Below are 27,398 nucleotides of genomic sequence, written 5' to 3'. Positions count from 1 at the left end.
TTGAGCCTGAAAGCTTGTCAAACTCCTCTCCCACCGATAAAACTGGTACAATAAAAGGTATCACAAAAAATCCTTGCCCTCATACATTTCCTGGACTATCATGGCTACAACAACACTCAAACGTTCCACTACTCCAAAGAAAGAGAAAGATGCTCAAAAAGTGCCAGTTATTTTGAATGTGGAATTTATAAAGAATTTTCTGTTTCTTCAAAATTTCACATGAAAAACAGCAAAAAAAAAAAAAAAAACAATTGAGAGAGATTTTCAGCAAATACATTTCCCTTCAAAACCATTTCTATTTAAAAAAAATACTAAACATTTCTTGGTTTCCATTTGTTCTATTAAAATGCTTTGATAAAAAAAAAAACCCTCTATAAATGACCAGAATCATTTCCCAAGGATGATAAGTGAAACTGCAAACACTTGAAAACTATGAAATTAAGATGCTATGAAGCTCTAGCAAATACACCCCAGGACACAGCCCTCCACTAATAGGGCAGGGATTTATGGTGATCTCAGTAATTCACACCACAAGAATATATTATTAGATACCTGCACAGGGCACAATTACCGACTTCTCCGCAGCAGAGGCATATCTACAATGCAAAAAATAAATAAATAAAAAGGGGAGCTCTTGCTGGACTGCATCTCCCAATATTCAGTTAAATAGAAGAGAAGACAATGGATTTTTCTTCTTTTTTTTCTCAGATTAGGAACCCAAATACAATCCCAAACTTCCAATTCTTTGCTTTGCATACCCGGGCAGTGCCTCAGACCACACCCTTAGGGCCAGCAATGGTCCTACAGGCACTCTGCCTCAGTTTCCCTCTTCCTTCCTGAAATGATCTATTCACACCCAGAGTCTGAGAACAGTAACCACCTTCTTTTGTAGTCTATTGTAGTCTGCTTTCCAAATATTACCACATTCAGTCCCTGAGGCCTTCCTCCTACTGGTGTGCAGAGCACCTCAGGTAGTTTCTTCTTCCTGCCCAGAGAAAGAGCCCTGTCCAACTCTTTCTCAGCTCTCAGAAGGCCTCTTCTCCTGGCTCAGGAGCCCAATTTACCCAGCCCTCCTCAGATTAGACAGTATTAGCAGGTAGGTTACCAACCCACACTGTCTCAGGTGTGTCCAATAATTTAGGACACCTGCCCGGTGCAGCAAGGAGAGAAAGGAAAAAGGAGCCAGTGCCCTACTTCATGTATTACCATTAATCCACCTGCCCAAGATGCACAAAGCAAGGTCATTTACCTTGCAAAATCTCTTCCCGTCTAAAGGATCACTGCCTTTTCCATATCTTCCTACCCAGAGCCTTCCCCTGCCTGAAGCTAGGTTCAGCCCTGGCCATTTCCCAGCAGACTCTAGCAACCATTGTTTTAACCAACAGTATTAGATTCTCTTTACAAAATAATTACACACCCTGATAAAACCCCCGCAGTATCAGATTTTCAGAAAAGTCACAACTAAGGGAGACCACCTATTCATCCAATCCCTTACGGCTCACTCACACTCCACCCAGTTGACACCAGTTTGTCCCAACCTAATTTTGCCCTCCCTAAAATTTGCCAAGCTTAGAATAGGAAATCATGAGGCAACGGTTAGAAATAACTCTCCTGAAAAGGAGAGGAGATTTTGGTGACCTGCTTGATCCTTGTTGGTGACTACAGTAAGCCACCACAGCAATCATAGAAAAATCTCCCAGCGTTCAAAAGACCAGTGTGTCTTTGAGGCCTTCCTGCTAAAAGCATCCCAGGGTAGGGCAGCACTTAGCCAGGCATTTCAATCTCTCTCAAGTCAATGGGATTTAAGAGTACCATTCAGGTCAAACGCATGAACAAGTGTTGTCCTGAATGGGGGCCTTACTCCAAGGTTTCCGTCTTTAATTCCCACTGTAGCCTGCCTCTGTTGGAGCAATAAGCATCATTTACCCTTGAAGGGAAGAGAGCCTCCGGAAAACAGAGCAGGCAAAATCACAGCTACATACCTCATACGGCTGAAGACACAGGTCCGAACATCGAGTCCTCAGCAATTTCTCACCATATACCTTCTGGACCAAGGTATTCCTAGCTCATTTGATCTTTCTGGGTTTATTTCTCCGCTGCTGCTCATGTTGATTCAATCCCCTGATATTTAGCACGACATCTCTGTCTTGTGCTCAGGCTTACGGAGGTCTGGTTTTGCCTGCCACACAGCTTTGAAAGCCAAGGGACTCTTCTGCCTGGAAAGTGGGTAATCTTTTTCCACCCCCATACACTCCTCCAGGCCAAATTTCCATGTGTGGGCAGCTCCTATTGAAGAACAGCCAGTTTTTTTCTGTCCCTTCTAGGCCACCGCCAGTGCAAGAAAGCTTTTCATTTGTGCCCGGAGGTAAAATACAGGGTCCCTTTTTATTTATAACAGCTCATTAACCCTTAGGATCCCGAGGACAAGTATATCCATCTCTCCCAGGCACTCTGCACCGAAGGACCTGTGATGCCCCATTAAATATTATGTCGCAGCTCCCCACTAAGTGTGCAAGTAACACTTATGGGGCTAAAGTGAGTGTGTAAGTGGCATTTAGGGCTACTTGGGTGAATTCTAGATCTTATTCCCCTGCCCTTTATTATCTGCAGAAAAAATGTGATCAGTCACTGTCTGACCTTCTTTCTTGATTACTCAGTGGCCTAATTGTTAGGCCACTTGCCCAGGGAATGGGAGATCCAGGTTCTAGCTCCCTTTGTCCCAAATGGAGTTTAAATGTTTATTTCCTGCTTCTCAGCAATGTGTCCTAACCAGGGATCCTGGATTTAAAAAAAAAAAAAAAAAAAAACAAGCCAAATTTTTGGATATAAAAAAGTAACCCCAAATCCACATTTTTCCATGATTTCTCATGATCTGAAAATTACAGATTTTTTTCAAATCAGACAAAACCAGGATCCCTGGTCATAACTAGGTCACAGACTAAGCAAGGCCAGGAGTATCCTCCACCCCTTCTATTGCAGCTGCCCCACTGGGCAGCCAAGATATATGGGATGGGCGAGGGGCAAGGCAGACGAAATATGGCTCAGTGAGACGGACTCTGCTCAATGAGGAGACCCCCGCAGTAAGATGGACCTTGAAGGAAGGGGTCCTGGGTTCTGGATACTGAGCTCAGTCAACATAAGTTTTCCCACTCCTGTCTAGTCTACCCATTTTATCTAATGATCATTAAATGCAAGATGCAAAAGCACCATTGGCTGATAGGGGCCTACACCCTGGTGCCTTAACCAGTTATTGGGCTAAAAATGCGGAGGGCATTTCTCTTCCATTGATGCCATTTGCACAGAGTTACTTGGTTTCCCAAGGGGTTTAGTATCTAAAATCCACGTCAATGCCCCAAAATGCCATTTATGTGGGCTTCCTATTAAATATTATACGTATGTAGATATAATATTATCTATTAGTATTAGAAAAGCTAGAAAGAGATAAAAAAAATCAGCATAAAAACAAAGCCAAATTGGTTTACCTTCTCAAAAGGAAATATTTTCACATTACCGTGAAAGCCAAAACCATCAGCAATTTCCTAAAAATCAGCACATTTCTACATTCTGACTTCTATAAAGCTACAATATGTGACAGAAAAGCATACCACCCAAACTTTTCCAGTCAGCACTGTCCCTTAAGGACCATAATGTGGGCCAAATAGCATGCAGATACACAGATGTCTTCTTCATTGTTGCTCTTCACCAGCTACAAAACATTCCCTTTGCAATGTCTTTGACAAATGCAAATTAAATCTCTTTAATTAGTAGTCACCTAGATATTATGTTAGTCAGCTTCCATGGATAAAGAGATGAAAGAGATGTCTTAGCTCCTATGAGTCTCTTGCATATACGAATGAGTTAATAGGTATGGTACCTGAAATACAACATGCATAAATACACCAGGCAACCAAAAGTAATGTGTAGGAAAAGTGTCTTTGAACTGACATAGTGTTGCACCATTTCAAACATGGCAGCTAAGTAGTGTACATGCTCATCAGTAGTTGCACACAGCTGTTAACATTTTGCATTATTGCCAGTTAATCTACAACACTGCCACTGAACAAGACAGGGAATGTCTGTCTGCTGGAATAAGTATGCAGGGGAGAAGGATCATTTAAATGCTAAGATCAGTTAGCTACATCTCCAACACATGATGAAAGGGAATTAAAAAACATAGACTCTGTCATTCCCAAACAAACTGGTGACAGAAGAATGAAACAACTTGGATAAATAAAGATAGGTCCAAATCTGGACCTCTGGTTGGCTAGAGCCTTGAGGAAAGTTGAATTCAGACCATGCCAGGACAAGAAATGTAAAACCTGCCAACACATCTCCACCACTGCCACAATAACGATACCCCACAACAGAACCATCACCATTCCTGGATCTTACACCTGCACCTCCAGAAAAGTTATACATCTCATCCAGTGCACTAAATGCCTGATATGTAGGAGAAACCAAACAACAGCTGCACACCAGGATGAACATGCACCAAAAATCAATCAAAGACAAAAATATCCAATTACCTGTGTGTGCACACTTGTCACAAGGCAACCACTCTCTCTCTAACCTCTCAATTCTAATCCTCAAAGGGGATTTACAAAACACCTTTCATAGACAAGCCTACAAACTTCATGTCATAAATGTACTGTATACAAAAAAGCATGAACTTAATATAGATGTAGCAGGCTCACCTTTCAGAGCTTGGGTTGAGTCCCAGGCTTGAGATCCTGCTGTTTTGATTAGTGGAGTCCATCCACCAATCAGGAGGCAGCAAGAGAAATAAAGTTACATCCCTTTCCTGAGGGGAGGGGAAGAAGAGCTCCCCTGGACCTGATTGAAGACTGTAAACTGTCAGGTCTGGAAGACTTCAGGGGTGGAGCCCTGGAGCGTACAAAAGGAGCTGCGTGCCCAGCATGAAGGGCAGGTGCAGCGAGAGACTCAAGAAGTGCATAGCCAAGAAAAGCTGGGGAGCTCTCCCCCAGCGGGCAATAGGCCCAAGGCTCCTGAAGCTGCCACTGGAGGAGCAGCCTTGGGAGCGGTGCAAGACCGCTCAGGCTGTTGACAGTGCACAGGGTTGGTTCACAGAGACCCAGCCCTGGGAGCAGTGTGAGACTGCTCGGGCCCATCACAGTGTCTGGTTCGGTGCACGGAGCCCAGGCTTTGGGAGCTGCAAGTGGCGGCTCGAGCCTGCAACCCTGGAGGGCCAGCAGGCCATATGGTGCGCAGGGTGATGCACTGGCCCGAGCCTTGGGAGCCGTGGAAGGGCAGCTCAGGCATCATTGTGGGTAACCCCGGCAGGCGGCCAGGCAGGGTGGTCCACAAGCAGCGCACGAGAGAGTGGATCCAGGAAGCAGCGGAGGCTGTTTGGGTTAGTCACCCAGCGTAAGGATGGACAGCCAGAGCCTGAAGGGCCTGGCCTGTGCTAAAAGAGCCCTCAGTGCTGAGCCAGGGCATGGGGAAATAGTAGTGCCGCAGCATGAGGAGCCAGCAGCAGTGCTGCAGCAGCTGAGAGGAGCTGAGCCCTCATTGCCCAGAGCAGGGCACAGGGTGGGGAGGGGCCCAGTGGCACAGAAAAGGCCTGGAGAGGTGCTCCAGCAGAGGAGACCCCATTGAGCTGAGCCCTGACCACCGCCACCTGAGGGAACGCAAGTCATTGGGCCCTTGGGTCCCACAGGGGAAAGACATTTGGGGCGAGCAAACCCAGAGAAGGGGCTGGGTGAGCAGCCTCATGCCTAGTCAAGGCCCTAAGTGGAGGGGCCCCTGGTGCTTCCTGGACACCCCCCAAGGGACCCCATTGGAAGGAGGACTATCTCTTGCCATGCGTCAGGGACTATATTAAGGAATAGGTGTTATTAAGATTGTTCTTGTTTGTGCCTTATATTTTGTAATTGAAGTGTTGTATTGTGATGTTGTATTGTGTTGATGCTGCTGAAATTGTTTTATTGTGATGGGTAAATAGTGTTATTTAGTGTTTGACCTTGGTTATTGGTTAATGTTCACTGTGTAAATATATGTATATGATATTTAGTTTTATGATTATGTATATTATAACTCAATAAATTGTATATAGTTAAGAACTTTGGGGCTTGGGCTAACTCGATAGAGGAAAGAGGGATCTGCTCAAAATTCTGGCATCACTCTCACAGCACCCCCTCCTGCCTACCCGTCCCATGCCTGGGGTGTACCCAGGTTACATAGACATTGGATTTATGACACATTACAACCTGCCTGACATCTGATTCACCGAGTACCTGCCTGGAGCTTACCATTTTGTATTCCTTCACAAATTTCCCCCAACCCTTTCCCAGGTCCCCTCCTATCTCTACCCATTGTCTTCTACCTATTTACATTTTCACAGATGTCTGGTCACACTTTTAGCTTCTCTTCTACCTCGGAGAACTCAGAACAACAGCAGCAGTCTCCCAATGCCTGAAGAAGGGTGTTTGGACCCAAAAGCTTGCAAGGAACGTTTTTTCCAACTGTTTAGTTGGTCTAATAAAAGATCTCCCAACCTTGCCTTGCCTTGATCCATGCTCAGAACTTTTTTATCTTCACAGATTTTGGAGAACGCTCTTCCCCTCTTGGCCCAAAAAACTGGAAGTCAAACTAAAACTTTTCCCATTGGAAAAAAAAGCCATTGCTTGGCTTTCATTTTTTGCTGTACGCTGTTCTTCTCCCTGATTTCCTGGTTGCAGTGGAAGCCAGAAGCAGAAGAAATCCTTTGATGAGACAGAGAAATGCAAGATGAACAATAGTTTCTCCACCTCTAAAACTTCCATCTGTTAAAAACCCACAAGGTCCAGCCATCTTCCCAGTGTGCTAAATTTGGGAGGAAGCACAGGCTCCACTGCAAGCAGTACTCAGGCAATGCCCATCCTGAAATCTCTTGTACATCTGATGTAAATAGTGTTAAGTCCTGGGTTTTACTATTCTTAGTTCGGTATAAAAATGAAGAGCATCTGATTGATCCCCCATCTTAAGACAGCATTTGATAGGAAGAAAGAAAGGCTATGAAGAACAAACCTCCTCCATGTCACCACCTTTTACGGACGATCCCTATGTACTGCGTGATAGGATGTTCTAAAACATCAAGGGCCTGTCGGAGACCTCATTGTTGTCCAATAACAAAACAACTGAATCTGCAAAGGAAGTAACTTGACAAATCTACACATGTGCTTTAATGTGCACTAGCTTATTTCAATGTACATTAAAGCATCACTAAAATAATGTGCTCTTTAGTTAATGCACATTAAAATAGGCTAATGCACATTTTCATAGTACCTCACAATGGAGGTAGTAGATTTAATGTGCATTAACTAAAGGACATTAAATGCATGTGTAGACGCACCCTCTGCTCCTATTACCTAATTACACATGCAGACTCCATCCCATTCTACTAGACACCGATCTATGCAGTGATCTATGCATTCATGAGCTCCATGCTCAACTATTGCAATTCATTGTACCTAGGAACGTAGTTACAGATGATGAAGGCATAGAGAAACATGATAATGAGAATGGGGGTGGTGGGGGGTTGGAAAGATTTAGCATGACTTACTTTAAGCAGAGTAATGGTTTAATTTGTATACTCTGCTCCATGAATGAAAGCTAAACCACTGAAATTTCCCACCTGTTTCATTCAAGAGGAAATCATTGTGGTTTGGCTTCTGTTACTGCAGGATAAGAGCAGACAAATTAAACAGTTATAATGGATCAGCTGACATGCACTTAGGGACTGGTATGTCTCCGCAGTGCTGTAATTAGTATAACCAATTGCCAGTCCGCATCCTTAAGAAGCTCCTGCCAGTACAGAAAGGCTGGACATGGGAGACAGTCTGTTAAGTAACATCAGCTTTCACTATGTATTTAACTCTCTGCTCCTGCTCCGCACTGAATAGAAAGATCAACTTAATATCTGTCCTGATGTTACAAGACTTCAGAGAATAATGAGGATGTTGACCCAAAGAGGCACATTTGAGAGTAAAGGAGACTGAACTACCTTTGGATCTATGCCTAAACTGGTGACCTGCCATTAGAGGAGGTAAGGCTGATCAGGAACCTCACTGCATTTACTTTGCCTGGTGATAGACAAATAAGATACCTACATTTTAACCTCCATACTTGATTCACCAAGAGAAAATGGATGCAAAACATTCTTAAATCATCACTAATATGCCCCCTTTTGCATGTGTGTATACCACTAGACAACGAGGAGACGTTACAACACCTTTCAACTCTCTTGTGAAATATGAATTTTCATTTCCACCTAAAAGAAATTTTACAATTTTGCATTCTCCTTAGCCTGAAGAAGAGCACATGTGCCCAAAAGCTTGCAAATAAAGATTTTTTTTTGCAAATATCTAATTGGTCTAATAAAAGATATCACCTCTATCAAGAGTTCTGATTCCTTTTACCGTTAGACAAAACATAGCAAAACAGAAAGTCAAGTCTTTCTTATGCATACACATACACACAGCAGACAAAATCACCAGTTGCACAATTAATGAGTAATAGCTTTTCAATTATATCTTAGAAAGACATGTAAATCCCCAGTGGACATGTTAATGGGGGTTACATGTGCATAAGAGAGAACAAAGCATTGCATGTTGATCTGATTTCTAATGTTGGGTTGTAAACCATTTCCATGGGAATATTTTATTCGCATCCACAACAGGACTACTTGTTTGCCTGTGAAATTAGACTGTTGAATATCTTGCAGCAGAAAAAGGATTGGCTGGCTCCACTTGCAGCACAGCCACTTGATTTGCACCGCTTGTGAATGCTATCCTTTTTATCCCATCTTCTACTCTCTTAAAGGCTGAATGCTTGCTCCAAGTCCACAGCATGGGTCCAAATCAATTTTGCTGGAAAGGACAAAGGTGCAAGCATAGCCAAGGCCACCAAGCTAGAATGTCTCGTAGGAAACTTGTCAAGAGAGTTTCTCAGGGAATAAAGTGCAAACAGAGCCAGAGACAGTGATAAATTTCCCTTCTGAACAATCAATAAAACTCCCTCAATCCTACTCAGGCTCTTACTGTGGACGCAAGGGCCATAATTACATTGTCAAAAACTCAAAATCACCCCAGCTGACTGCGACCCCCTTTAAAACTGACACATGATTGGCAGGCAGTTTACGGGTGGCGCACTCTGACTGGCAGGGGAGTTGGCAAAAGCCAAAGGCAACAGTGAAATTTCCCAATCTTCTGCGACCACCGGAGCACAGGACTGCCACTCACAAGGAATTCTGGGAAACCCTTCGTCATATTAACATATCAAAGAGAGCAGCTGACAGCGCTTACTAAACAATGTGAACTCAACCATAGCTGTGCAACATTTTCCAAACTTTCCAATCTGCAAAAGAAAAGAAATTAAATTGCACTCCATCCTGTCTTCGCCGAGACAGCTGAGAATTTAAAAGCTGCTTATTTAATGATTTTGATCTGTGATAATATTATATGGATGTGTGTGTGTGTGTGTGTGTGTGTGTGTGTGTGTATATATATATATATATATATATATATATATATATATATATATGTATAAAAAGAGATGGTTGACGTGCTCTCCAATTTGTTCTATGCCACAGGCCAGACTGGAGCTAAATTGGAACCAGAACAACGTATTTCTGTTTGATGTAAGCAGTATGAAGCCAGCAAGAGAATACACTCCTTACAGTCTTATTTTCTAGAGGGCTTCCGCTCTTTTAGTGCTAAATTGTGGATTACATGGTTTCAATGAAGCTTAATTGTAGCCATGCACTGGGTCCATACGTTACACAGAGTTTATAAGTGAGTTTGTGGCAAGTCTGGATTTTGTGCATCAGCGATAAGAAATTGAAACTCGGAGTCGTTTCCGCTGATGGGCCACACCAACTTTACCTTCACCTTGCTCTGCACAGCAAATGCATTGTAGCCTCCTATCTATCCCCTCCTGCTGTCACCACAAGTATAAAAATGTAAGAAACAATGAGTCTAAATATAAATAATGCCAAACACATGAGCTTTTGATACATTCGATCCACTTCCATTCAGTGGGACTACTTAAAACAAGCAGGTTTGCCTGGGAATTAGACAATAGCCAACCAAGGAGGCAATCACTATCACTGTTTTGTTATCACAATGCTGTGAAGCAATCAGAATTTAGGCCTTAGATTGCAAATTCTTACTTGTTTTTGGCTTGAAAGTAGCACCACTAAGAATTATATCATTGTATAAATATTAAAGCACAGTAAATGAAAAGAGGAAAGCCGGAGCAGGAGGTGGGATTCTACCTAGGGCCTCTGATAATGAATTTAATTGCTTGTTCTATAAGGATCCTGCCGAGATCTTGGGGAAATCATTTCTCCTTAGCTGGTATAGTATGTTGTGCTATCAGGGGAGTTAGGCCAATAACGCCAGTACCAAAACCCAAGAAGAAAGGAGCCACCTGCTAAGTAGCAGTACAGAAGGCCCCTAGAAGACAGTCCTCACTCAGTCAGGCAAGGAGATTAATTTCCTCATTCCTATCAATCACTGATCCTAGACAGACTTTCAGACAAGAATAAGTTCAGGTCCCTGTCTGAAAAAGTCTACAGTCAAGAGTCAAATCCAGATAGTTTTATACAGTCAAAATTGAGGCCTGAGAAAAAGCAGAGCCACTGGCACAGCTGTTTGGGCACTCTTGGTGCTCAGCTCAGGTCCCAGAGGACTGGAAAAGGGCCAATGTGGTCCCTATTTTCAAGAAGGGGAGGAAGGAGGATCCAAGTAACTATAGACTGGTTAGTCTCACCTCTATCCTCGGGAAAACCTTTGAAAAATGTATTAAGGATCACATTTGTGGGAGTCCAGTGGGGAAAGCAATGCTAAAGGGCAACCAGCATGGATTCATAGAAGGTAGATCCTGCCTGATTAACCTTGTTTCTTTTCATGACTAGGTCACAAAATGCTTAGACACAGGAATCAAGGTAGATGTCATCTACTTGGATTTTAAGAAGGCCTTTCATACAGTATCTTATCTTATTCTTACAGATAAACTGAGCGGCTGTCACATAGATCATTACACCGTCAGGTGGGTGGCAAATTGGCTTAGGGACTGCACCCAGAGAGTGGTGCTGGATGGGTTGGCATCGACCTAGAAAGATTTGGGCAGTGGAGTCCCTGTTCAATGTCTTCATCAGTGACTTGGATGAGGGTGTGGAAAGCACTCTGTCCAAATTCGAAGATGATATCAAATTATGGGATAAAGTTAACACACTAGAGGGTAGCGAATGAATCCAGGCAGATCTGGACAGGTTAGAAAAATGGGCAGAACAGAATAAGATGCAGTTCAATAAGGACAAGTGCAAGGTGCTGCACCTAGGAAGAAGGAATCACCAACACACTGGGCTAGGGAAGGACAGTCTCAGCAGCACAGCATTGGAAAGGATTTGGGGGTCACTGCTGACTCCAAGATGAACATGAGTCATCAACGTGATGAAGTGATCAATAAAGATAACTGCACTTTATCATGCATTAGGAGGTGCATGACAAACAGGTCCAAGGAGGTGGTACTTCCCTTTTATGCATGATCAAAGGTTACCATGCCACTGGTTGCTCTAAGGTATTTCTCTGATAAGACTGTACCCTGTACCCTATTCCAATCCTACTCCTTGTAACCAATAAAGTCCTCCTCTGTACCTAGCATGGGAAACTTATTGGGAGAGGATCTAGATTATGCCTTGGGGTCCCCTTGGTTTGGCTGACTAACGGACCACCATTTGTGCTTCAGACTGAGGGAAGCACCCCACGTTCTTGCAGTGGATCGAGTACCCCTCAAAGACTACTAGGGATGTGTTTCCCATGGGGCACAGGGCCAAAATCAGTCCAGACCCTGGGTGGTGGCAGGCTTGCAGGTATGCTCCAGGAAGGGGGTCAGCCAGATGTGAGGCACCCCCAGGGAGGCATTTGGAGCCTGGAAGGTGGTCAGAAGCAGTGAGGTGGGTGGCTCAGTGCAGGAGCACCCCGTACTGTCCCACCACACCATCTATTATATTAGCCACTGACATGGACTAAGGCACTTAAGTGTGATCCTTTTCCATGTTGCTTCCCAACATTGTTTAGAGACACAAACAAAGCTATTCCTTTTTTTAGACAAAGCAGCATTGTACATTCATCAACTCACCATGTATAGAAAGGGTCCCGTTCCTTACTGCCAGAAATTTGGCCCCAAATGGAAAGAAGTTTGGGGTATGAAGGCTTCCATAGAGATGGATATGTGCTTTGCAACAGAAAGGTGCGTTTGGAGATCCCACCTGGAGTTTTCCACCATCAGATACCAGAATGTAATGAGCATGGAGTCCTACAGGGCCAGGCCCACCAAACAGGAGCTTGCCACCTACAATGCAACAGAAAATCAATATGCAACTATCATTCCGAGAGACATTTGATATTTCACATTCAAAGAAACTTCACACAATGGATCTAGATGGATGACATTGGTTAGAGTAGGGGAACAGAGCCTTAGACAATTCTCAACACTACCACAGACTTTCACTGGGGACTCAAGCAAGATACACAGACTGGGATTTGCAAAAACAGAAAAGTACTTGGGGCTCTCCCTAAATTTTAACCAGAGTGGGGTGCCCAACCCCTTTGACAAACCCAACTTTAACCTCTCAGTGTCTCTTCTCTCTAACTGTAAGATAAGGGTGGTATTTCTTCCTGGGTATGAATTGCCTCTTTAGACTGTAAATGCATTGGGACAGAGAAAAAGAGCTATGGAAGACAGGACGCGTGTCTACACATGCAATTAATGCGACTGAATGAACTCCGTGTGGAGCTAATTAGTCAGCTCCACAGTAGGCGTCTCAATGTGGGCATACCCAGGAGCTAGCAAACTGAACAGCATCAGAGGTCACTGGCACCCAGTACTTTCACTTTGATGGCGGCTGGCACCGGATGCATTAGCTATTATAAAAGGACCTTTGTTGTTACCAGAATAACCATCTAATCATTCTTTGAACCTTCCTAAATCCTTGGCCTCAGTGACATCCGGTGGTAATTGGTTCCACCAATCAATTATACATTGTTGGACAAGGCATTTCTCCATTTTGAATTTGCTGCCTTTCTGTTGAATGTCCATGTTGGTGTTGTGTTATATGAACAGATGAGCTGCTCCAACATTTACCTTCTCTGTAGCACTTGATTGTTTATTCCCCCTCTTTAGTCATCTCTCCTTTCAGGGAAACAGTCCTCTCTTTTCTGTCCCCCTTCATATGCCCCAAAGCATTCTCTATTTTTAAGGGGTAGCAATAAAGGCTCAAGTCAATCCATAACTATCGGAAATTAAGAGGAGACCTCTGTAAGGGCTGGAGCGCTCCACATTTACCTACTATGGAAGTTCTTGTTCCTTACTTTCCTGCAGTTTAAAATAGCACATCCTGCCATTTCAGTACAGAGGTAAAGTATGTCTATGAGTTTAAAATGAGGGGGTGGAAATCACAGCAGACAAAGTGTGCCCTGTACAGCCTGAGATTTTTGGCAGGAGATCAGGGGGCTACTAAGGGTTGGACATTATAGTCTACTTAAAATTAAAGAGAAAAGACAAACCATTTAAATTAATTACTAAAATATGAGACTAGCCTTTAACCTTTGCCTCTGTTTAGCAAGCCCGGCTCAGTGATCTACTGCCAGTATTTTACCAAGGGCTACCCACAAATTTTTCTCCTCCTAGACTATGTTAAATTCCACATACTTGGAGCAGGTGTATTTACATAGAGCGGGTCTAACAGACTGCCAAAGCTAGTTCTTTATTCTCCCATTTATAGCCACTTGAAGCCAGTGGGACTTCTCAGCATGCAGGGCTTTGCAAGCAGGCTAGTTACCCAAAGCATTTTCCCATACCGGTCACAAATATATTCCAGTTAAGCTCACTTAGCTGGAAACAGTCTTTCTTTGTTCTCACCAACCATACTGAATACATATTGATAGTGCAGCATAGAGTCAAACTTCTCTGGTTCAAAACTGAGACGTCTTCTCTACATGCATTTAAATCGGCCTGAAATCAGGTGTATTCCAAATGCAAAACATTTGATATTCAGAAACAGATAGGATTCAGAGGGATGCGGACAACCTTGAGAGGGTTCAGAGGAGGGCTACTCGTATGGCTGAGGGCCTGCAGGTAAGACCCTATGGAGACAGACTGAGGGACCTGAATCTCTTCAACCTCCGCAAGAGAAGGCTGAGAGGTGATCTTGTGACTGCCTACAAACTCATCAGGGGGGAGGGGGTCAGCAGGGAATAGGGGATACTCTGTTTACTGGGACACCCCTCAGGATTACCAGAAATAATAGCCACAAACTGAAGGAGAATAGATTTAGATTGGACATATGGAAGACATTCTTTATGGTGACGGTTGCCAAAATCTGGGATGGGCTTCCAAGGGAGGTGGTGCTTTCCCCGACCTTGGAGGTGTTCAAGAGGAGATTAGACAGGCATCTGGCTGGGGTTACTTGACCCCAGCGCTCTTTCCTGCCTGGAGCAGGGGCTCGGACCCAATAATCTACGAAGTCCCGTCTGACTCTAAAAATCTATGAAATCTATTCATGGTAGAGTTTAAAGACAGAAGGCACAACTGAATCACCTCACATTGGACTTGGCATTTGTAAGAGTGATTGAATTGGGGGGTTCCCATGTATTAAGCCAAATCATTTGTGTTTAAAACGTGCCTTAAAGTATGGTACACAGTCCTCAAAGATGTGTCAGCCCCTTTCCTTATAGTTGGCTCCAAAGTTTTATCAGCCTTATGGTTTAAAAATGGGTATCATCTGATTTGAATTTGTCTGGCAGCAGCTTCCAGTCATTGGTTTGTGGTTCATCCTTTCCCAATGAGGTGGAAGAGTCCTCTAGAACCCAGTGCATTGTCCTTGTGAAGGTACCTGCATCTGCTAATCAATTAGATTTTATCTTTTTTTCCCTTTTAATTAGCTAAACAGATTGAGCTCTTGAAGTTTTTCACCGTTGGGCTTTTTCTCCTAGCCTGCCTGGTTGTTTTCTGCAACTTTTTCAGTCTTCAAATTCCTTTTTTAAAATACTGAACTGGGCACATCAATTCCACGCCTCACACAAAAGATGAGTTCTGTATATTTATGCACTCCTCTCCTGCTTAGACATTCAAGGATTAAGACATTGGGCTGGAAGAGACCTCCACAGGTCATCTAGTCCAACCTCCTCCCTGAGGCAGGATCATCCCTATCCAAACCATCCTATACAGTCACAATCTAAACTCTAAATCAGAGTGAATTAGTTTGTTCTGTCACGTGATTGTATGGGGAACTTGGGCCGAGTTGCTTGTAGCCAATGACCCTTCACTCTGTTTCAGTATAATACATCCACACCATCAATATGACCTGCATTCCTTGTTTCAAGGGGCATACCTTTACATGGCTATACAAGAGACCTTCACCATTCATGGGGGATATGTTTCAGTGATCTTCACAAATGGGGAAATCCATGAATACTGTACTGCATTGAAAACTTATTTGGGCTTGTAACCCTTTTCCTCAATGATTTTAAGAAGCTGCAGGGGACAATCCCGCGCTAGTTCATGGTCTGCTGATGCAGATTCCCCCATCAACTTCACATTATGTAGACTGTGCCTCCTTTTAAATTTCTTGAACCACCCCTTACTTGCAAAGTGCAGTAACAAAGTGTCATCACGCTGCGCGGGGAGAGACTGTGGGTTGGTGCGGCACACCGCGAATATTCAAAATCGCAAATCCACGAATAGCGAGGGTTTCCTGTATTAAAATGCGTTTTCGTTTAAAGTGCCCAGCTGACAAAGCAATTCAAATCACACTGTAGAGGTACCTTGTCCTCATTGTTATTGAGCATCCTACCAAACTGATTTTCTCTTTAATTTAACATCATGGATAAACATGGTAAATAACATCCAACTTAGTCCTACTCTTTGCAGACTCATTAGAAATCACTCCATGTGATGATGGCTTCTTGGTGAAGTATGTCATCTACCCAGTTCATTCATCCATTTCATGTGTGATTTGTTGATAAGATGTAGTGCTATTTGGTTTTTAATCCAGAATGCCATTTGGTACAGAGTCGTTCACCTTACAAAAGTCTAATTTAAGCCTAGAAAGATTTAAGGAAGGATATTTGTGCCCAAAAGCTTGTCTAATATCTCTCCCAACTATGCAACTGGCCCAATAAAAGATATCACCGAAAAACTCTTGCTCTTCCATATTTCCTGGCCCATCACTGCTACACAAACACTACAGCCCTACTAATTTAATCCTATGCAGTTATCCTCATAAGACAAACTAGCAATCAGCTCAAAGAATTAAATCAGAAGTGTATGATAAGATATATATTCCATAAAACTACACTGACTGTTTTTAATGATATTCCTATGTTCTCATTGTTTAATAATTAAATATTCTATTGGATTTTCCATTATTTTCTTGAAGATTAGTTTCAGATTCATTGGTCATTACTTATAGAGTCCATTCCCCTACTCCTTTCTGAATATTGGCACAAAGGGCATGTCTACACGTGCATTTAAGCGCAACTAAATTTAATGAAGTGATTTTTCTCAGGTGTTTACACGTGCAGGGTCGTGGAACTAAAGTTAGTGCACTTGGCTCTAAGCCCTGCCATGTGCCCCTAGTGACAGTGCAGACCTGGCACTAAAGTTAGTGCTAGGTTGCATTAGTGTACTTTAACTGTGACTAAATTTGATATCTGCATTTGCAGTAATCAAATATAGGCATAATTAGTCTCATTTTGTCATTTTTAACATGCATCAAGGGCACACACGTGTAGACGTGTGCCCATGATGCATATTAAATTAGGCTAATGTGCATTAACACATCTCAAACAGTAACATTTTTCTAGCCTTCATAAATCTCCCTGAATTTTCAAGATGGTTAAAAATTAATATCAGCCCACCAGACATCTACTCAGCCAACTCTTCAAGGAATTTTGCATGAAAATAATCCAGACCAGCTAATTTAAAGACACACGTCCCTTCATCTACACCTAGCTGAAATTTAGCATCCTAATCTCTTTAGCTTCCTTCCTTTATCATTTTTTTTCACACTTCATGACTTCAAATGTGTGTTGATTGCCAAGAAGTGAACCCAGGTCTCCCCAACCCAGGGAAATGTCCTCTACTTGGTGCTAAAGAAACACACGCCCTACTGTTTGCTCCCCTGTTGCACTCTTGACTGCCCAATAACCCAGCTATAACAAGACAGCAAGAGGAAGACCTCACTCAAACTAGTCCATGCCTGGCAGTATGTGAGCTTTTATATATGCTTAGGGTGAAGAAGGTCTGTAACTCAGGCTTTAAGCTTCCCAGGTGAGTGGTAGAGTGACAAGGCTATTGAGCAAAAGGTGAACACCATCACTGTGACCTCTGCCAGCATGTTTTATAATGTCCTGCATGCATGCTGCAACATCAGACAATCACTAGCCTTGCACTGGGATTACCTAAGAAATCAGGAACTTAAACAGACTTTACACACTTACAGTATTGAACAGGATTGTAACAAAGCTTAGGTAGGAAATGGCCAATATCACCATTAGATATTTAGGGAGCACTGAATCTGGGTCTCCTTAGGCATGTCCAGTCTGTGTCTTTTTGTTTATCCTGTATTCCTACTACTACATAAGTGGTCAAGAAGAGTTTGAGAATTGCTCCTAGATAGAGAGGGTGATGCCTAGTTCTTGCATTTCCCAGCACCTAAGCACACGAACAAATGTTAGCAATCTACCATGCACGGCAGCACAAAGACTTGCAAAATCAAGGCGACCACAGCGATGAAAATCTACTACAACACTGGGTCTTCCCTGTAAGGCAACTGCCTGGCCCTCAAGTTAGAAGTGTTGAAATGGCACCCACAGTTGAGCAATCAGTCAGTGCAGATCATATGCACTGCCACATCATATCATACAAGCCTAATCCCTGGGTATTTTTAAAACTGCTGAACCTGTCCATTTCCCACAGTGATATCACCAGAAGCTCAGCACTTCTGAAAACCAAGAATAGAGTCGAGAACCTGCTGGGAATTGAAAAAATGACAGCTTAATAAAAAAAAAAAAAAGAGAGAGAAAAGACTGGCAAGGATTCAAACTCAGTCATTTAACCGGTCCAATTATAAAATAAACTATATCCAAACTTACAAGCATTTATGTCCAATGTTTATATGTTCACCCTAATCACCAGCTCTCTGTAGCTACCCTCTTTGGACTTTACAGTCGCAGAATAAATACACAACTGCTGCTTTGAAAGACTTTAAAATAAAAAGCTTCACTTCCTTCTTTTAGAGCACTTGACCCCTTTTCTGAAAGCAGAAAACGAGACTCTCTCTCAGTGGAGCCTTCGGCGGTGACCCTTAAATTGTTTGTTATGAATGCACAAGGAAGCGAGGAACGCCCTACAAGTGACCTTGGGGTAATTTTATAAAAATCAATCAACTGTTGTTATGATGGCCTCCCCACCAATCCAAATAAATACAATTAAACCCATAATCACTTCTGTACAGTAACATTCAGACCAACCCTCTCTCTTTCAGGTTGGGGGGAAGGGAAAGAAATCTTTTGAGGCTATTTGAGGTTTTTTGTGAGAACATCAAAACCATCAATTCTCTCAATTAACCTAGCAATTAGCCTCTACCTCCAGGCCTAGAAAAAAGTTTCTTTTCTTGCCCTCCTTTAAAAAAAAAACAAAAATCACAGCATTTGAAGGACCTCCTCTTTTCCCAGAGGGGGAGAAAGAAATACCAGAAGAAAATATGGAAAGTTAAGAAAACAGACTAAAAAATGAAGTGAGGGCCCCACACTTTTCCATTTGGACCACCTACCACATCAAAATAATGATGAAAGGAGGAGGAAATGCAGTACATGAGTACCTGCTTCACCAAATAATGAAGAGCTTGGTTGTACATAGAGGATATTTCTGCTCTGAAGTCTCACGTGAAACAGAGGAGAACAAGACCAAAAGCAGAGGAGGAAATGCAACAGAGTGTCATTTCAATGTAGAGTGTCTCTGAACCGAATATAAGCATTGCTGAACTGGGCTAAATACATGATCCACACCGGGTGCATCTACATGAAACGCTAAAAGTGCAAGAGATTCATTATACCGCGCGTTACCACATCACGGTGAAAGCCATGCTAATGCACTAATGTGCAGTAGAATTAACCTACTGCACATTAGCATCACTTAAAAGACATATGCCAGTGCTACTGCACAGTAGTGCTGAGTACTGCGCACTAGGCTTGTGCAAAGTAGAAAGTATTTGCTGTGGATATGGATTCGGTGGGACAGATTCAATTCGCTGAGGCCCGGCTTGAGCTGGCAGCTCCAGGAGAAGCTGCAGGAAAAGATTAGGAGCTAGGGGAATGATTGGGGAAGCTAGGGAATCAAACTGGGAGCTGGGGGGGAAGCCCCTGTTCATTCCCCCAGCCCCCAATAATTCCTCCCAGCCCCCGCAGCTTCTCCCTAGGCTGCCAGCTCAAGCCACGGCTCCTCTGGCTGCTCCCCCACCGTCGCTGGAGTGAGGCAGGCAGTTCTGGCAGCCCTTGGAGAAGCTGCGGGGAATGATTGGGGGCTGGGGGATCAAACTGGGTGAAATTATCAGGGGCTGAGAGAACAAACAGGAGCTTCCCCCCAGTTCCCAATTTGATCCCCCAGCTCTTCAATCATTCCCCCCAGCTCTCCTCCCCCCAGCTTCCCCCAAAGCTGTCAGCGCTGCCTGCCTCACCCGGGTGGAGGGCAGCCAGGGGAGCAACCAGACGAGCCATGGCTTCTCCCGGGGCTGCTGGCTCAATATTGACTTAACCTTGAAGGCCGCCTAAACTGAAGGAGTCACTCTATGTCCCACAGCGTATGTTATCCTCCCTTTGTGACCACTCCCAACACACATTTAGGTCCCAATAAAGACAACACTTATGTATATGAATAGTCCCACTGAAGTCAATAGGAGTACCTAGCGTGCTTAAAAGTTAAGTGTGCGTTCAAGTGCTTTGCTGGATTGGGGCCTTCATCCAACTCTCAGAGGGAAACATGCAGCTGCTTGAATATTCTCAGTTACAAACCAGCTCCCAAGACTGAGGCCCATGTTTCTTGGCTCTTTCCCTTCATGGCCATCTGTTCAGATGGCATGTGCTCCTTTGCAAGCTGGTTGGACTTTTTCCTTACAGTAGAGCTGCCAAGCAATAGTGATTCAGATCTGCAGCCCACATAAGCCTGCCAGCCCCGTCTCTTTAAAGGCAGCCTCTCTACTCTGTCTCTCTCTCTCTACTCTGCCGCGACTGATTCAGGCTGGACATAAGAAAGAACTTCTTCACTGTCTGAGTCCCCAAGGTTTGGAATAGACTGCCGCTGGAGGCGATTCAAGCACCCACTTTGAACGCCTTCAAGACAAATTTGGATGCTTATCTTGCTGGGATCCTATGATCCCTGCTGACTTCCTGCCCCTTGGGCAGGGGACTGGACTTGATGATCCTCCGGGGTCCCTTCCAGCCCAAATGTCTATGAAATCTATGAAAAAGCACTAAGGCAGCACCGCAGACACTTGGCCACACCTACCGTATGCTCCGAAGGAAGAGCTAGCCAAACAGGAGAGCTCGGTATAGAACAGAAACAAGAACAGCGCATGTTATATCAGGTGCCTTCAAAGTCAAGAATAATCACCCAGTTGAGTATGTCAAAATTGATATTACCCAAATATATAGTTTTCAGGTGCTCAGGAAACATCGGTCATGCGGGGGGACAAAGTAGTTGAAAGCAGAATAGACATTTGTTTACTCTGCAATAAGTTGAAAGGTGCTGTCAAACCCCAACACCTGAGCTCCAGAAGCAAGAGAATTGGCTCCTTCATTAGGACTATTCTTTGGGGAGAGACCCACAAAGGCTCCAAAAATTATGGAAACAAAATTGTTGCAATATGGGTACATGGCATGCAGAACAGATTATCAGCCTTCCAGGGATCAACTCAAGTCAAACGCTTCATTTCCAGCAAAGAACAAGAAGCAATGGTCTCAAGTTGCAGCAAGGGAAGTTTAGGTTGGATATTAGGAAAAACTTTTTCACTAGGAGGGTGGTGAAGCACTGGATTGGGTTACCCAGAGAGGTGGTGGTATTCCATCCTTGGAGGTTTTTAAGGCCCAGCTGCACAAAGTCCTGGCTGGGATGATGTAGTTGGGGCTGGTCCTGCTTGGAGCAGGGGGTTGGACTAGATGCGACCTCCTGAGGTCCCTTCCAACCCTCATTTTCTATCATCTATAATTTTAAAGAAGAAAGGCCAGGCGGTGGACTGGGTTTCTCGAAAGAAACAGGCTCAGCTGCTCCAGCCAGTCTCTGCATAATCTTGGGTGAAAGCACTCCAGTTCTCTGTGCTTCAGTCTCTTCCCTATATTCTGGTATTTACATTGCAAGTACCTAAAGACAAGGACTGTATCTTAATATATATTTGCTCAGTACCTACCATAACAGGGCTTTGATCTATGTGAGGCCCCAGCGGTTGGGGCACTGGGCTGGGAGCTAAGAGATCACAGCTGTGTTCATTCTTCTTCCAAAGATTTCTTGCATGACTTTGGGCAACTCACTTGCATCCTATTTTCAAAGGGAATACACAAGATACCCTACTCTCGACTGAAATCAGTAGGATTATGTGCCTAAGCATCTTTGAGGATGTGGGACTTAGGGACAGATCTAGTTTGGCCTCAGACATGCCTATATTTAGGGCTCTCAGCACCTAAGACTCCTCAGACCCAAAAAGTAAGCTGACATGACCAGATTTAGGTGCCTGGGATCCCTATACAGTCAATGGGGACATTTAGGAACTGCTGAAGAACAGTCCGGGTGGACTGAGTTTAGCACCTCGGTGCTTCACCCAGATAATGCAGAGAGGATGAACGCCTGAGAAAGCTCAGGGTCACCAAAAGGCAGCCAAGAGAAAACAATTAGGACAGGCACATGTCTGAACACCCATCCTTCACCAGAGTTGACTGCCTGTGATCCATTTAGCCTATTCATGCTTCTAAGATGGGCACTTAACTAACTAGCAATGGTGGTGCCCAACTTTTTCCCAAAAAGCCTCTTAACTGGAGCACTCATCCAGAGATCAGAGACCTTCCTCAGCCTGAGGAACCTCCAAATCCATGGGTCTCACCTCCCAGGACAGTGCCCTAATCTCTAGGCTAAATACGCATGGCACTCTCCATCTCTCCCATGAAATCTCAGGGTTTCCTCAAGTCAGCGACTGTCTTAGAACAGCTGGATTGTTGAAGCTAGGCAAGCAAGAAGACGTGGGCTCTGTGGGTAGAGAGAAAGCAAACAGGAGGGCGCTTGGCTTGAAGCTACTGGTTCTGGCATTCCCTTGGGAACGGTCCTGGACTCTTCATGCTTGTTAAATTATTAGACAGTCATGGCTTTAAAGACACAGCCCTTAGATAACTTAGCCTATTCAACAACCTAGCAATTAGGGTGCTCTTGGGAAGTGAGAGGTGTGGGTTTGAAGTCTGCCTTGGGGCAAAGATGATCTCGAACCTGGGTCTCCCACTCCCTGAGCGAGCACCGTAATCATACATGGGCACTACCACCATTGTTTGTAAGCTGACTTCAAAGCTGTTAGTGCCAGGTGGGCATCTCACCAGGACTAAACCAGTGGTGAAGTGGTAATTAGTCTCAAATTCAGTCACTTCTGGGCATGTCCAGCAGTCCCAGTATGCCCACCTAGTGTACTTTGCAGTTCAAAATGGTAGTGCCACCTGAATGTAGCAAACTGCTGAGGTTGGTGACCTGCAGAGCAGAGCCAAACCTGATGGTTCATGAGAATTTAGGCTCTACCTAAATCACATTTAGACACCTTCAAGATCAAACTGGATAAGGCCTTTAGTCTCTCTGGGTCTCATTTCCCAATCAGCATACAGGGCAACGGCAGTGTTTCTCTACCTTGCAATATTGTCATAGGTTCCAGAATAGTACCCAGGATAGATACAGGAAGATGCTGAGATCTTACTGTCAGATAATTAGCAATAGTATCTGCTTCCAAAGACAGGCCTGATCCATTTCTCCTTGCCAGAAAGTTGAAGAAGGAGGGCCTGTACTCCCTAAGATTTCCGTCTCATCCCTGCAGGAGCTGAACATAATTCGTTTTGTTAGCAGAACTGGGATTACCTTCTGCAGGTCAGCTAGAGATTAGCCTGACAAGCCTCCAAGGAGTCTCAATAGCTACCAGAGATGTGGAAGAATCCATCTGGCTGGCAAGTAATAGCCCTCAGAGACCAACATACATGCTCTAAGTCTGCACCTAGGCTGAGCCCCAAACCAGAATTTACTGGTGGCAAGAAAAGCAGAAAAGTTGCCCAGTTCCTATAGTTCACAGACCTTACAAGTCTGAGACAGATTTTCTTGGCCTACAAGTAAAATCCCATTGAAAAACACTGGCTCCCTGTAAAAAATTACTTCCCTTCTTTTCTCCCAGACACGTAGGATTTTAAAACACTTCGGCTGTAATTAATGCTGAGCTGATTCACCTCAGTGTAACAAAGTAGGAGACCTTCCCGCAGTAACAAGGAGAGACAGGGCTGACTTTTTTTCTCCTTTAATTCTCAATTAAAATATACATTGGATGAAAATTTCCCATTAGCTGGTACTATTTGTACATCCCATGTTCTTTCTTTAATTAAAAAACATGCTTATTGCAATACTGCCAGAATCGCTTTTACGGTATTTTAATTGTAATGTCTCTGCCTGATTAAAAAAAGAAAATATGAACTAGAAACTGCCTGCAAATAGTATCTCAATGCACAGCTCAAATGGATTGAGCAAAATCAAAACATGGCAGAGAAAATCCAGCACCCTAGCCAGTCTGAAGACATGGGGAATAATATGGGGATACTGAAAAAATAGTTGGGTAGTGACTGGATAGCAAAGGAGATAAGGACAGAAAGAAAAGCTTTGCTACTCATGGGCTGCCGGTTCCAACTCAGCCTATATCAGCAGTCACTGCATTGTTTGCTGGCCGGTGTGAGTTTGGATAGGTATCACCAGCGTGTTAAGAGTAACGGTGTCACAGGACAGTCAGAGGGAGGTCTTGCAGGAGTTAGTATGTAGGTTTTTCTCCTGTCTTTGGAGAAGAAGTGCTTGCCTAGATATGCCTGTAGGAACATATCTATATCATGTCTGAATGAAGACTATACAAGGATCCAGAATGCTCTGCCTTCGGGGGGAGGGTTGAAGATCCTTTCTAATAACCAGCAAACTTGTTGGCATTAAACATAGGCTTCTTTAGAGCTGGCTAGCCTTCTACATTTAAATCTTTGTAATAAGCACCTGTGACCTGAGTTATCATGAAGACAAGGTGTTCTTCATTTCATTTCACCGGCCATTAAGGACCGGGAGTAAGAAGGTATGAACACTTCTCAGGGTCTCAGCTTGAGTCTAGGCAGATGGAAGAGGTGTTGTGGTTTCCACTGTGGCTACGCTTTGCTCATTAAATTCGACACCAGTGGAACAACTCACTGTTGTGTGCACGAAATAAAATGATTGACAATACAGAATTTCAGTCCATTTTTTTTCCAAGGGTAGGTTTATTTCTCAAAACCAGAATACCTGAACATAAATCAAATGCGTATAACAGGTCCTTTCCCCAGACTCCGAATCTTCTACATGGGCCTGTCTGAACCCTGCAGGTCTCTATCTTAATAGAGCTGCTAATGGCTTCGCATCTAAGGACTATAGCATCATAGCTGACTTGGTCTCTGGCCTCAGGTCCATCACCTGTGTGGAACTAACTCCTCCTCCTTTAAACAGATGTTCAACAGGCATTGGTGGAAGCCAAAAAAATGAATATGTTTAGCACATTTGTGAGTTAGAAGATCAGAAGCTGTTTTGTTGCTTATAAAATATGGGGGGGGTTTATGCTAATCATGCCCAGGAAATGAAAGATATCGCCAGCATAAGGGGCGCACAGAAAAATAAGAAAAATGGGATCCAGATCCAGCTCTCACCAGTGTAAATCTGAATGAATCCCATTGAAACAAATGGTTGATACCAGGGATGTTACACCAGGGGATGTATTATACTAGACCTGGCTTGTGTGTATACTCTCTTTCTAAAGCATCCACTACTTGCAACTGTTGGATACAAAATACTGGCCTAGAGGGACCAATGGCCTGACTCAATATGGCACTTCTTGGACGAATCTACACAAGACACGTGAATGAGCACTAGCCTAATTTAATACACATTATGGGCATACATCAACATGTGTGCACCCTTATTGTGCATTAAAAATGGTGAAATTAAGCTCATCGCAACTAAATTTGATACCTGCAAATGCACAATTAGTTAAAGTGTGTTAACACACACGTAGATGCAATCTGGCACTAACTTTAGTGCTAGGTCTGCCCCAGCATTAGGGGCACACAGCAGGGCTGCAGGGACTTGGCACTAACTTTAATGCCAACTCTCTGCACGTATAGACACTTGCCAAAAATCGCTTTAATGCACATTAGGTAAATGCACATTAGCTTAATGCACATTACATTTAGTCATGCTTAAATGCATGTGTAGATGTGCCCCTTGTGTTCTTACTCATGGCATTCTTGTCATTCTAGTCTGCAGAGAAAGAGGCAGGGATACATCCCCTATTCACCTGGTGACTTTGTCCCAGCTAATACTGTCTCCAGCCAATGGAGAAATACTGCATTAACCGTAATTGGTCTACCCAAAATCCAAGCCTCAACACACTGCTTAACATCAGTGTGTTGACAGGTAAGTGGCATCCCTAGCACACCAACTCACATAGCAACTTTAAAGCTTTAAAGCCAAAGCCCTGCAATACTTATTCAAATCAAAGAGGGGTTTCCACTGGCCTTAATGAATGTAGCATCAGTCCAAGATACCTGTATTCAAAATGCTGGTCATGTCTTGAAAAGAAGGAAGGTCAACTGCTTAGTCTATAAACAATGTGTATATGACTGTAGGGAACAAAAATGCCTCAGCAAAGGAATGGACTACACAACCTCATGGGTTTTTCCATCTGGAATGTCATTTATGTGTCCTTTTCAGCTTCAGATCCTGGTCCCACACCAATAAAGCCATTGTCTCCAATGACAGCAAAACTAAGGTATAATTAAGGGTAATGTTGGGTGAATCTTAGAGCTCTTAACCCCTGGATTGTCTATCTATTAACAGCTGAAACTGGTTTTAAGCACTTGTTAGATGGCTCAAAGTTATGCTACTCCAAGGCAGAATTATCTCTGAGCAATGCTACCCAGCTCACGTTGCACTACGGTGTAGACACTCTAGGATACACCTTAGTGTAAACTCCCACCTTCCCCGCGCCAGCCCACATCAGGCCCACTGCCCGCCCTCCCCAGATCCCTGCTCATTTCCCCACATCCCTCGGTTTACTTGTGGCTGCCCATGCTCTCTGTCCTGGAGGAGCAGGCAGAGAAGGGTAAAACAGGCTGCCTGACCTCCACTGCTTCAGCTCCGTAAGGGCAGAGCAGCAACCGAGCCGTGCCTGCCGGGCAGGAAGGTTAAGCCTTCCCCGTCTGCTCCCCTGGGACAGACAGCCGGGCAGCTACAAGTAAGCGGGGCAAGGGAGCAGAGCGGGGCCGGAGGGAACCCTAAAGGGCAAGTCCAAAGCCCCAGGGGTAGGAGGAGAACCAGGGGAGGCCTGGAGGGCAGAAAGCAAGCCCAGAATGGGTGGGAGTATGGGTATTCTTACCTTTCCGTCCTCCAGGCCCGTGCTGACCTGAAGTGTGACTGCACTCAACTCAAGCTAGCACCAAACCCAAGCTAGCACTAACACTGATCAACCTTTGTGTGGCTCACAGTGTCAGGTGTAACAAGACCTTGAGTCATTCTCCATCAGGGCCTCATTAAGAAAAGCAGTTGAGCACATGCTTATATGTAAGTACATAATTAAGTCCCCTTGCAGATGCTTTTCTGTACTGAAAATGTGATGATTCCTACCTGGGGCAGATAAGAGTTATTATTCCCATCTTGCAACTGGGGAAACAGTCAATTAAATGACATACCCAGACACCGAGTCAGTAACTCCTAGTATCTTGTAGCAGCTTAGACCTCAAGAGACTTTGGCTTTCTCTAATTCAAACTACATCAAAATGGCCAATACCAACCTAGTGTATGTGTTTATTGGGATGCAGATACTGGAGATGGGTAGAAAAAGCTTAAAACAAAAACATGGGACTCCAGGACATATATAACCAACCATGGTACATGATGTAATTGTGAGAGTAACTGTCTCTAAAACACTGACATCATATTTTGACAAGAGCATCTGTTTTATAACACGGAACTATTCTGCATATGAAAAGGAGCATGATGAACAAAAGCATTGACATAAATATGAGATAAGCTCAAGCTATCAAGAGCCTGTT

At 43.8% G+C, this 27,398-nt stretch overlaps 1 protein-coding gene across 12 annotated transcripts in view; it reads right to left on the bottom strand.

Annotated features, from left to right (window-relative positions):
- PKHD1 (PKHD1 ciliary IPT domain containing fibrocystin/polyductin) overlaps nucleotides 1-27,398 on the bottom strand; it is a 389,637-nt gene that overhangs the window by 227,713 nt on the left and 134,526 nt on the right. For all 12 annotated transcript variants that reach the window (XR_002091425.2, XM_019491318.2, XM_019491321.2 and 9 more), the window contains one exon: nucleotides 12,142-12,354. Coding sequence is in view for 11 of the 12 variants with exons in the window: in XM_019491318.2 (XP_019346863.2) it covers nucleotides 12,142-12,354 (213 nt within the window). In the remaining variant the exon portion in view is untranslated. The remainder of the gene's footprint in view (nucleotides 1-12,141; nucleotides 12,355-27,398) is intronic.

Source organism: Alligator mississippiensis, chromosome 1, assembly GCF_030867095.1.
Source record: "Alligator mississippiensis isolate rAllMis1 chromosome 1, rAllMis1, whole genome shotgun sequence".
Lineage (NCBI taxonomy): Eukaryota > Metazoa > Chordata > Crocodylia > Alligatoridae > Alligator > Alligator mississippiensis.
Note: the sequence above shows the minus strand (reverse complement) of the source record. Positions and strands in the feature narration are given on the sequence as shown.